The sequence below is a fragment of the Bos taurus genome, chromosome 5 (assembly GCF_002263795.3).
Source record: "Bos taurus isolate L1 Dominette 01449 registration number 42190680 breed Hereford chromosome 5, ARS-UCD2.0, whole genome shotgun sequence".
Lineage (NCBI taxonomy): Eukaryota > Metazoa > Chordata > Mammalia > Artiodactyla > Bovidae > Bos > Bos taurus.
The window spans coordinates 107685281-107697673 of NC_037332.1; the positions used below are offsets into that span (position 1 = coordinate 107685281).

General features: G+C 44.7%; 1 protein-coding gene across 36 annotated transcripts in view; it reads left to right on the top strand.

Moving 5' to 3' along the window:
• WNK1 (WNK lysine deficient protein kinase 1) overlaps positions 1 to 12393 on the top strand; it is a 130343-nt gene that overhangs the window by 107494 nt on the left and 10456 nt on the right. For 19 of the 36 annotated variants that reach the window (XM_059887115.1, XM_059887118.1, XM_059887120.1 and 16 more), the window contains 11 exons: positions 498 to 614; positions 956 to 1129; positions 1360 to 1417; positions 1555 to 1677; positions 2162 to 3564; positions 4666 to 4749; positions 6214 to 6297; positions 6924 to 6984; positions 9278 to 9360; positions 10655 to 11301; positions 12033 to 12232. In XM_059887115.1, the coding sequence (XP_059743098.1) occupies positions 498 to 614; positions 956 to 1129; positions 1360 to 1417; positions 1555 to 1677; positions 2162 to 3564; positions 4666 to 4749; positions 6214 to 6297; positions 6924 to 6984; positions 9278 to 9360; positions 10655 to 11301; positions 12033 to 12232 (3034 nt within the window). The remainder of the gene's footprint in view (positions 1 to 497; positions 615 to 955; positions 1130 to 1359; positions 1418 to 1554; positions 1678 to 2161; positions 3565 to 4665; positions 4750 to 6213; positions 6298 to 6923; positions 6985 to 9277; positions 9361 to 10654; positions 11302 to 12032; positions 12233 to 12393) is intronic. The other 17 variants (XM_059887116.1, XM_059887119.1, XM_059887124.1 and 14 more) reach the window with 2 other exon arrangements.

The following is a 12393-nucleotide window of genomic DNA, read 5'->3' on the forward strand; positions in this document are numbered from 1 at the left end:
ATGTAGTTGACTAATAACTTTTAAATATTTATAAAGCTTGGGTATATTGATGAAAGTTTGGGATCTTTTTTTTTTTTAATCACCCAAATGATATTGTTACATTCGATCTTTCTATGAGAAGGCACTGTCTTATCTTTTAGGGAAAAAATACGGTTTTATTTGTAGAACAAAGACCTTACGTTTCTTCCAGACCCTTTAGTGAAAGATGTATGCAAGTGCATGCTAAGTTGCTACAGTTGTATCCAACTCTTTGCACCCCTATAGACTGTAGCCCAGTAGGCTCATCTGTCCATGGGATTCTCCAGGCAAGAATACTGGGGTGGGGTGCCATTTCCTTCTCCATAAGTATATAAGTAGCTGAAAGGCTGATATTTTCTTCAGGATTCCTTGTTAGTAGTATAAGAGGCAGTGCTTGGCCTGTGTTACCTGTCACATTCAGTCCCAGAGCTGAGTGTGGTGTTCTGAGATATGAAGTACCTTTCTTTTTTTCTTCTTAGGTTTCAAATAAGGGAGATCGGGTGGTAGAATGTCAGTTAGAGACTCACAATCGGAAGATGGTTACATTCAAATTTGATTTAGATGGTGACAACCCTGAGGAGATAGCCACAATTATGGTACGTCTCTGGAGTTCCAGACTTTTCCTATGTCCTTGATCTTTATATCCACTGCCGTAGGCGCATGTGCAGTATTCTGTGAATTGTTTTGACAGTAACATATTTATTTCAGTGTGAATTTAACTGGCACACCAAACCTGTGATTTAGAGGTGTTTTTTTCTAGGTCGTGTATAACTAGGTATTGAAGAACCGACTTATGTGGTAATCAAATCCAGTATGGGTGTTACACAGACGGGCAGAAGTGGTGGTGGGATGACTAAAGCCCCAGCACTGTACGGAAGGTGGGGATGACTAAAGCCCCAGCACTGTACGGAAGGTTGACGCCGCGTTCCTCTTACAGGTGAACAATGACTTTATTCTGGCACTGGAGAGAGATGCGTTTGTGGAGCAAGTGCGGGAGATCATTGAGAAAGCTGACGAGATGCTCAGTGAGGATGTCAGCGTGGAGCCAGAGGGTGACCAGAGCTTGGAGAGTCTCCATGGCAAGGATGACTATGGCTTCTCAGGCACCCAGGTAGGTTCATCATTCCCATGGTGAAGCTCTGTTTATGGTAAAAGTATGCTGAATTTGCCTTGCGGAGTCTGAGCCGTCTAGTCTGACACTTTGCGAGCGTCCAGTGATACCACATCACACCTGTAACTGCGACGATCAGCATTTATATTCTCTTTGCATGTGGCCATTTGCTTTGCTTGATCATTAAGATTGAGTTAGAGAACACATTTAATCCCTTTTGTTTGTTGTAGAAATTGGAAGGAGAGTTCAAACAACCAATTCCTGCATCTTCCTTGCCACAACAGATAGGTGAATTTCTTTTCTTTTTATTGTTTATTCTAACCTTTTACCTAAGAAGGTGTGTGCTAATGATGAAATTTTGAAGCTTTGTGTTGGTGACTGTGTATGTAATAATAGCACAGTTAAGTGGTTTGTTTCTTTTTAAGCAGGCATTCCTGCCAGTTCTTTAACTCAAGTTGTTCATTCTGCTGGAAGACGGTTTATAGTAAGTCCTGTGCCAGAAAGTCGATTACGAGAATCAAAACTTTTCACTGAAATTTCAGATACGGGTAAGAAATTGTTTATCCCACATACGTGTATAAATCCTATGTCTCTCCCTCCTAGATTGGAAGCTTGGTCAAATGACGACATGTAGACAGTAGAGAGGAGTAGAAAATTGACTAACCAACAGATAAACATATGGAGAAGGGAAATAGATGATGAACAGAGTGGATGTAAGCAAATGGGCATGGAAGGAGGCCACACTAGACATAGCCTGTATGACCGAAGCCGAGTGGGTTCAGCACCATGTGTGTCTCCATGCCTACTACCATGGACAGCTTGCGGTCCCTCCGTGTCCCTTCAGAAGTACATATTCATACAAGATGACCTACTCTGCTTGAGCTCCCCTGTCACATGCTGACACCTGCTCAGGAGGGTTCATGTACCTTTTGGGTGTGTGGCACTGTTAAGATTCCCAAGGATAGGTGAGGGCACCCTTCTGAACTGGCTTTTTACAACGAACTGAGTCTGAGTTTTCCTTTTCCTTTGCAGTTGCTGCTTCCACATCTGCTGGCCCTGGAATGAACTTGTCTCACTCTGCCTCATCCCTTAGTCTGCAGCAGGCCTTTTCTGAACTTAGACATGCTCGGATGGCAGAAGGGCCGAGTACGGCCCCTCCCCACTTTGGTCAGACAGGCCCCGTGTTTCCAGCAGTGCCTCCCACCCTGAGCAGTGCCCCTGGAGCCCCAGCCGCAGCAGCCGCAGCCTCGGTGTCAGCCCCTGCCCCAAGCCACCCTCTTAGTGACGTGACCACATCGGTCATTCAGACTGAGGTGACAGTGGCCCCTGGAACAGGTGTCATGCCTCCCAGTGGTCTCCCTGTACCCCCTGTGTCTGAGTCCCTGGCACCTTCCAGCGTGGCCCCCAGCGTCACCATCCCTGCAGTTCTCTCGGCACTACCAGCGCCCCAGGCGGCACAGGCTCCCACCCCTGGCAGCGGGGCCTCCAGTGCAGGCACTTTCCCCTCTGCACCCGCATCCCTGACACCAGCCTCTGCTGTGGGCAGCGCTGTTGCCTCTGCTGCTCAGCTTCCGCCTGTGCCGTCTCAGCCCGCGGTAGGCAGCTCGACCGGGGTGGCCACGCTGACAGCCGTGCCCGCTGCCGCTCTGGGCCCTAGCCTCACGGCACTGCCGTCCCTTGCTCTCAGCAGCAGTACCTCTGCCCCAGCTCTGGCAGAGACAGTGCTGGTCAGTGCCCACGCACTGGATAAGACGGCCCATAGTAGCACCACTGGCCTGGCTCTGTCCCTTCCTGCCACCTCGTCCTCTCCCGCCCCTGGAGCAGGAGTGTCCAGTGCTGTTTCTCAGCCTACTGCTGCGGCTCACCCTTTGGTCCTCCCATCAGTCGTAACCTCTACTCCCGTACTCTCCCAGGCAGGACCCATGTCAGCACCTCTACTGCCCCAGGTACCCGGTATTCCACCCCTGGTACAACCTGTTGTCAGCGTGCCTGCTGTGCAACAGACCCTGGTTCATAGTCAGCCTCAGCCCGCTCCACTCCCCAACCAGCCCCACACTCACTGTCCCGAGATAGACGCCGACACTCAACCCAAAGCTCCCGGGATCGACGACATCAAGACTTTGGAGGAAAAGCTGCGATCTCTCTTTAGTGAGCACAGTTCTTCTGGAGCCCAACACGCCCCCGTCTCTCTGGAGACCTCGCTCACTGTAGAGACCGCTGTCACAGCAGGCCTCCCAACCACTGCTGTTGCACCAAGCAAGCCTCTGACTTCCACTGCCAGTACTTGCTTGCCACCAACCAGTCTGCCCTTAGGAGCAGCTGGCTTGTCAGTTATACCAATGGTCACTCCTGGTCAAGTTTCCACCCCAGTCAGCTCTGCGCCAGGAGTGAAACTTGAAACTGCTCCAGCAAAGCCACCTTTAACTAAGCCTCCAGTAAGATTCTTATTTTGAAATAGTTGGGAAAATATTGTTCTTCCCTATCCCCCACCCTCAAGTACACTTTTTCAGTTCAGCCTTGTAGTATAGTTACAATGATGCTTGGCTTCCTTATAGTAGATATTTATTAAATTAATTGAAGGTGATTTTAGAATACATGTTCATTGAACTTGGAGATTTTTCTCTTTTGAAATGTGGCAGGATTGGGGGTTAACTATAAGATTTTCTAAGAATGTATAGAAGGTAAAATACAGGCGTTGTTTCTGAACTGGTGCAGACTGAGACTGAAGAAGCCCGTACCCCACAGGGTGTGGGGTGCTCCTGAGGCAGCTGTGCCTGGCCACAGCAGTTCACAGTCTTTGTTTCCATGAGAATGAAGCAGGCTTTCTGCTTTGCTCAGATTCCATAGACACACAATTTGGAGTTTATAAAAAGTTGGAAGTTGGTGGTAAATTTGATGGAAGGAGAAGTGAATCTAACGTTAAGGATACGATTACTAGAATGTGTTTGCTGGTTCTGCTGTGGAGCCTTCCTCTCATTCTGCCATCTTCAGTCTCTGCTCTTCTCCAGATAACAAGGCTGTGTTTCCCCTGTTGTGTGCTTCCCCCTCTTTCTGCCTTGCCTTCGGCGTGAGATCCCTTGTACAGAGGGGTAGTACAGTGGCTTCACTCAGACAGCATACAGATGACTTGATAGCATTAGATTTCTGATGCCTTTTGCTATCAGACCTGCCCCATAGTTATTTCTAAACTGTGCTGTGCCCTCAGACAGCCTGATGACACTGTGCCAGACAGGCTTGCGAGGGCCTGGCCTGTGCCTCATGTTCAACAGCCTTCATCTGCTCTGCTTTCTCTCGGGAACAGCCTTTTACTAAGTTCTGTTCATTGTATTGGTATATCATGGTAACCCTTCTAAGAGTGCCACGGTTATAACGTCCTTTATTTACGATAGATACCAGAGTGTAACCAAGGCAACAGAGTTCCCTTAACCAGATGCGTCCTGTTCCTACGCTTCTGCATTTGAATTAGTCGGTTTGCTCTCTGTATGCTGTCTCTGCTCAGCATCTCACGGACTTGAATTTCCCTTCATTGTCTGTAGGTGCTGCCCATGGGCACTGAACTTCCAGCTGGTACTCCACCCAGCGAGCAGCTGCCACCTTTTCCAGGACCTTCACTAACTCAGGTGCCCTGCAACTTGGCAAATTTCTGTTTGTGCCTCCTTTCTTTCTCAAAGCTTATTGCAGTTCTCCACTGCAGGATCTTGCCTCTGGCTCCTGTTTGGTTATAACTTAGTAACAACTTGCTTTTAAAACACCGTAGCTGATGATATAGGCCCTACTTAAAGTCAGAAGCAAATCATCTAGAAATCATTTACTGTTAATATTTTTTCATATCTTATGGAAATAATAGCAAACGTGACATTTTGACAAAAGATAGAACTGCTTTGTCATTCATACTTTTGTAGAATACTGAAAGATTACACCATTGTGCAAGTGAAAAATTTTTATGTAATCTAAATTAATGGTGAAAGTTCCTAAGAAAAGGGTGCCACCCTGATAACTGATAACGGCCTTTTTTTTCTTGAATGTTTGACATTTCTCTCAGTGACCTCCTAATGAAGTACGTAATTGGGTATGAGAGGGTCATGGTTATGAAAAACAGGTATTAATCTTAAAATCCAAAACCCAGCAGAGCTCAGCTAACATGAGATTGCTCAGAGACAAGTGAAACCAGTGACATAATAATGAGATCCCATCTCACACCCGTTCTGCTCACTCGGGGTCAGAATCACCTACAGTCTGTGAATTAATATGGCCTTTCCCAGTCTACCCCCAATACCACACATGAGTCAAATTCCTATAAAGTACTGGGCATGATCCCATTGTAGCTATGTAAGAGCTTGTGACACGGGACAAGCTAGTAAACAGTGAAAATAAATTAGGGACTTAACTTTAGAATAAGATGTAAGAAAAAACATGGGAAATTGATCCCAGATACACAGTAAAACCATAATTTAAGCAACTTGCTAAATAAAGTAATAACTCCAATAGAGAACCCACTCCATCAGCTGCTAAACTTTGGAAAAGAATGTGAAAGTCTTGAACTTACTTTCTCATTAAAAACATGTATTCCAGTTCCTCAGAAGGCCCAAAATGTGAAATGAGAAACTGCAAATTAGACCTTTGGGAGTGAGGCTAAGCAGAGGAAGGCTAGAGAGACGCACGGTTGATAGAAGCCAAGGCAGTGACGGTGTGCTAATACCTACTGTTATTCACAAGGACAGGTCCTCAGGAAGAAGACCAAACTGAAGAAGAAAATAGGGAACAATACGGCTAATCTGCCAGTCAACCCTGTACATGTTTCAGAATATATTTTTATGGAGAGGACAGATATAAGAAAGAAGACCTCAAAACTGTAAAACCATAAATGTAACTGGGTTTTTGTGTATCTTGAGAACTTGATGATACTGTTTAGAGAGCTTGGTGAATCATTCAAGCAGGAAAGCTAAGATGAGTGTAGGTTATTGGGTTTAGTACTGAGTGAGCAGAGAAGGACATGCCATGTGGTCTGAGCAGGAAGCAGTGTGTCCCGTGTGCGTTGGCACTGGCCGTGCCCAAGGCTGTGCTCACCATGCTGTGTCCTTCAGCCCCCGCAGCCCCTGGGAGACCTGGACGCTCAGCTGAGAAGAACCCTCAGTCCCGAGAGTGGCATGCTGACGTCTGCCGTTGGAGTGAGTTCTGATGACCTTGATAAAATCTCCCCATAACCCTCATGTGTTATGTTCCTGGGATGTAAGCTGTGACCTTGACCACTTTGAATACCTTTAGCACCGAAGTGGAGTCTTTGCTTTTGCTCCAGTCAACAGAAATGAGATGGTTAATGAAGGAGTAACACTGACCTAGTAGCATAACCGAGCAAGACATTGGTTTTGATTTTCTCATCTTCCCTGTAGTTAGAGCTCTCCCACAGACCAGCCCTGTGGATTCCGTGTTTATGCCTGGGAGGAGGCCACACTTTTAAGTTTGAAGTCTTAACGTCTTCCTTTTAGGCTTGTGACAAAATAATGTTCTGATTTAAGTTACCTTTCTGTGAATATCCACGTTTAAGCATTCCATAAGAAAAATTAAGAAAGGGATTTGGAAAGGTTAAGACTCAAAATTTCTTTTAAAAATCTCTGAAACATCCATCTTTCTTTATATCAGACTAGTTTTTAGGTTATTAAAGAAAAATCACCTTAGACAAAAGCGTTTCTTCACACATCCTGTCTTTCTGGCCAGTGGAAAGGCAGCAGGGAAGAGACCCTCTTACTCAGCCTCTGACGCTAAAGCCGTGGTGGTGTCTGTGTGTGTCTTGCAGCCCGTGTCTGTGGTGGCTCCAACAGCAGTTGTGGAGACCGAAGCCCAACTTCCAAAGGATGGTGAGAGCACCCTTCTTCCTCTCTGTTCCCACGCCAGGCCTTCCTGTAGTTGATGGGGGGAGGTACACGTTCTTGAGAGTTTGCAGGTGTCCTTGAGACTGTCAGAGGACATTCTTACGTATTTCCTGATTGACAAGAACTGATACTAACATCTAGAGCAGTAGGGTCATGAGGTTTTTACTTCTTTTTGAGTGGTGGCTTCCTAGGGGGTAATGATAGTTTCTTGGCATAAAACTCTGTTTTTAGCTAGGCCAGATCCTTGCTAAAACATAACAAGGAAATTCAAGCATATTGATAAAAGTTAATTTATTCACAGCCTCTTAGTTTTTGAGATGTATAGAAATATAGAAGCTTGAACAGCATGGATGGTGAAAATGCACATGTAAGAGTTCAGATTCTCAGTTTTAAACATTATTTGTCTATTTCTGAATTGTTTAGAATTGGCATGTCTATAAAATAATCTGTTTTTAAAAGACACATTTCCAAAAAAATTTAATTCTGTAAAAATTATCCATACCAACAGCTTAAATGTTTTATTACAGCTTTTATCATGATGTTAGTTGTAGGTTCATATCAACTATTGTTGTTATAAAGTTTTGTTGTAAATCTCTTTTCACCATCAGTCCCACCGAACATGGGAAATTTGACACTTTTTTTGTTGTTGCCTTTTCCCAGATAACCATCCTCCTCAACATCACCTGCCATAAGTATAATTCCCTGTATAACTATTAGTAAGATTGCCTGAATGCTCTTACTACTTCCTGTCTTCCTTAAAAGTGCTAAGTTTCACTTAAGACCTTTCTAAATTAAATTATTTTCAAGACAGTCACACTATGAATTGGCTCTTATTTTGAAAGAAGTGACTTGAAAATCAGTGGAATAGATTAGAAAGTCTAGAAATGGACAAACTAAAATGGAATGTAGAATATGAAAAGGGTGGCCTTTAAGTCAATGAGACAGATGGGGTATTTCACTAAGTAGTTTGGACAACTGGACAGCCATCTGGAAAAAAGTAAAGATGTATCACTAGCCTAGGCCAAAATAAATTCAGAGTGGAACAGAGATGGAAAATGCTGCCATAAAGCAGAACTGTAAGAAAACAAAAGGGATCTTTTTTTCCCCACTATCTAGAGCAGAGTTGACAAACTTGTTCTGTAAGAGGCCAGAGAGGAAATGCTTCAGGTGTTGCTGGCCATCCAGTCTCTGTCACAACTACTCAAATATCTAACCTATTGTAGCTCCACAGAAGTAATAGATAATAAATGAATGAGCTATGTTCCAATAAAATTTATTTATAAAAACAATCTGTGGGCTAGATTTGGTTCACAGATCATAGTTTGTTACTCCCTGATACAGAGAAAGATGTTGTTATTACATTTAATACCCAGCCCAGAAGCATTAATAGATTTTCAATTTCTGCATGGAGGAAAAGTACTGTTACGTCCAAAGATAAAGATAAATGAAAACCTGGGAAATGTGTGTGTTGTATATGCCTGTCACAAAAAGGACTTTGTTTTGCCAGTATAAAGAATTTCTGTAAATTTGGCATAGACCAAAATTAAAAGAAAGATAACGGGGGAAAAAAACACAAACATAGACGTGAAAATATTTAACTTCCTTTATGAAACAGAACAGTAGAATAAAACTACAAGTCGTCATATTTTTCCCCTGTCCTTGGTAAATTCATAAGTTAATAGCCACTGGAGACTTGGTGTATATATATAGCCTTTTTGGAGATCAGTTTATGTCTGTCAGAGTTTTAAATGGCAGTGATTCAGTACTCCCATTCTTAATTTACTGTACAGATTTTTAATATAAGAATATACATATTAGAGCATTTGCTGCTATAAAAGTCTGCTATAGCTAGTTCCCATTTAAAATGGGTCTTTAGTGTCCTCAACAGAATCTCATGATCTTTGAGTTACAGGGCAGAGCTATAGTGTCCCTGCCCGTCAGCCTTAGTATCTCTTCTCGTGTGAGCTAAGCCAGGAAGCCGCGTTGCTGCTGTGTGGCTTTTATTCCTCCACGTGGTGTGCTGTCCTCTGTATGGTATACAGGGGAGACAGAGGGTTTCACAGCGATGTAATCTTTACACAGAAGGTGTCTGGTAGGAAGGTGAGCAGTAACCGTTTCCCCTTTTGGGCGCAGCGAAGGGGGACAGACAAAAGGAAGTGTTCCTCTCCTCTAACGAGTTTCTTCTTGGAATGCGCAGTTTCTGTTGACTCTGCTTCTGGCTAGGGAAAGGAAGCTGCTAAAAAGATGCTGACATTCGTTCTCTTCCTCCTCGGTGTAGTTCTTTCAGTCTCTCAAGTCACAGAAGCTCCTGTCCTTGCGCCCACTTCCACAGCTGGTGTTCTGAAGATGGGGCGATTTCAGGTGAGACTCTCGCTTTTAAGGGGTAGTGTGTGTGTAACGAAGGATCGATCCCCGATATGGTGAGTGGTGGTGTATGTATGATAAGGGATTTCCGATTCCGGGGTGGGAGTGTGTATATAAGAAACTTACATCTGTCTTTGGGGACCTAATTGCCATCAATGATATGTCTTTTTTAGGAGCACTTTAGAGCTGTTTATCATTTTCCTCTCTTAAAATAACACATGCTCATTCAGGAAAATGAAGAATACTCAGAGTGGTATTCTGAAGTACTCTGAAGAATACTTAGAGAAGCAGTGGACAGTTGTCCTCCCTGCCCATCCTCCTCTTTTCCTTTTGCTCTGTGCATGTGTGGACCTGACATTGACCCTGCTTCTTTTCTGATAGCTCTCTGTAGCTTTTCCCATTTAGGGGTAGGGTTACCTAGCCATTCTCCTATTGTCAGTCATTAGGCAGTTTCTAATTTTTTAATAAGTAACAGTAAACATCTTTGTATAAAAAAGTTTTCATGTTTAGGATAACTTAAGTTTGATTTCCATAGTGAAAATACTGAGTCAGCATCAAATGACACCATGTAATTATATTTTCCCAGTTGGGAAACAAGTGAATATTTTCTGGGTTAGTGATAGGGATATGGCAAAACCAATACAATATTGTAAAGTTAAAAAAAAAAAAAAAGAGTATGAGATAAAGATGCTTTGGGATTAAAAAATCTTTTTCTGTTTTCTTAGCTACTTTCTAGCTATTCTCAGGATAGCACTTGAAGCTGGGGGTATTGGATCACATTCTTCTTATTTGTAAAGTGTTCTCGGAGTTTGCGGCTTCACTGACTGTATTTCTAATACATTGTTGAACTAGCACAGGAATCTGGATCCTTCCTTTAGCGCTAGCTAGTTGTCCTATTTCTTGAAGCTTAGCTGTCATTTAACATTTATTGGATGTAATCTTTGTAGTTTCTCTTGTTTACAAGCAATCGTCAATATTCTGTGACCTGTTGTTATTTATATTTTAATAAGATGTGATCTGAGTCCTGTGCACAACAGGAGATAATGGAAGTAGCGAATTTGCTGGGCTTAGCCAGCTGCTCAGAATGGGCATCTGACTGCACATCTCAGTGCAGACGTGTCATGCTCTGCAGTGCGGTTCCTTCTGTTTTCGCAGTCTGAGGTGGAGGGCCTGTGTAAACAAATGATCAGCCTACTCAGACTGGGACTTGAAGTGCTTCACTGTTTTATCATCTGTTGTGAAAATGGAGTGTCTGGGAGTTCTTTAGTCTCACTTTGGTCTATTGTGTCAGGTCTCAGTTGCAATGGATGACCCCCAGAAGGAGGGTAAAAGTAAGTCGGAGGATGCCAAGTCTGTCCACTTCGCATCCAGCACGTCAGAGTCCTCGGTGCTGTCAAGCAGCAGCCCCGAGAGCACCGTGGTGAAAGCAGAGCCCAACGGGCTGGCCGTCCGGGGCGCCTCTGCAGACATGCCTGACAGCGCCCACCAGCCACCTGCCTCAGAAGCTGGGCAGCCTAGCAAGGTGGGCCGTTTTCAGGTGACCACCACAGCGAGCAGAGTGGGTCGCTTCTCTGTGTCCAGAACTGAAGACAAGATGGCTGAGGTGAAGGGAGAGGAGCCAGTGGTCTCTCCTTTCATGGACTCAGAACACGACATTCCTCCCACCGTGACGCCAAAGAAAGAGAAACCCGAACTGTCTGAGCCTTCGCATCTGAACGGGCCGTCTTCCGACCTGGAGGCTGCCTTCCTCAGCCGGGACGTGGATGCTGGCTCAGGGAGCCCTCACTCCCCTCCGCAGCTGAGCTCCAAGAGCCTTCCTGCCCAGAGCCTCAGTCAGAGCCTCAGCAATTCCTTCAACTCTTCCTACATGAGCAGCGACAATGAGTCAGACATTGAAGACGAGGACTTAAAGTTAGAGCTTCGCCGACTACGGGAAAAGTGAGTGTGTTTCTCCCATGAGGGTGGCCGGCAGAGCTGTGTGAGGACCCAGTTCCTGGTGCTGGAGAGGTGACACAGGAGCGGGGCCTCTGGATGTAGTTCTTGGAAGGACTCAGGGCATCCCTAGTTACAGAACTGCCTCAGCACCTGTGCATGACTGCTACATGTGGTTTTTAACACTAGCACTTCAGCGTTATTAACCTAATCTTGACCATTTCTTAGCCTACTGAATGAATCTGGTAATGGCACTGGGGTGTAGAATACTTGAACAGGTTTTCTTGGTCACAGTTGACAAACTGGATTTGAGTTGCCAGTTCAGTATCCTGTATAGAGCCTCAAAGTCAGGAAATCCTTCTGGAACATCATCAGCCATTTGTGGTTGGCTAGTAGCTTTTTCTGGAGAAGGAAATGGCAACCCACTTCAGTACTCCTGCCTAGAAAATTCCATGGATGGAGGAGCCTGGTGGGCTACAGTCCATGGGGTCGCAAAGAGTTGGACACGACTGAGTGACTTCACTTCACTTAGGAGCTTTTTGGAATTGGCTTGGGTGGTAGAGGCCAGCAAGAAGAGCTGACAGACGAGAATCTCAAGCTGGTAGAAGTTAGATTAAGTGCATTTGAGGGACAGATTCATTAGTAAGTAAACCTGTGCGTGAAGGTGAAATCATGTTAATTCTTTTTGGAACAGAGGTGGTTATTCTATTTTTTAATTGTTTGGTTATCTTTTGTAGACATCTTAAAGAGATTCAGGACCTGCAGAGTCGCCAGAAGCACGAAATTGAGTCTTTATACACCAAACTGGGCAAGGTTCCTCCTGCTGTCATCATTCCCCCAGCAGCCCCCCTTGCAGGGAGAAGGAGGCGACCCACCAAAAGCAAAGGGAGCAAGTCCAGTCGCAGCAGCTCTTTGGGGAATAAAAGCCCTGGACCAGGTCAGCCGTGGCCATCCTGTCTTGTGTTTCTGTCTCCATCTGTGTGTAGAAGCTGTTGAATATTGGCTACTTGAGTTGAATTAATTGTGAAGGAGTTTGACTTTCCTATAGTCTCACTTCCTTGCCTTCACTCCCCATGTTTATAGAACCTCTTTTTGAGC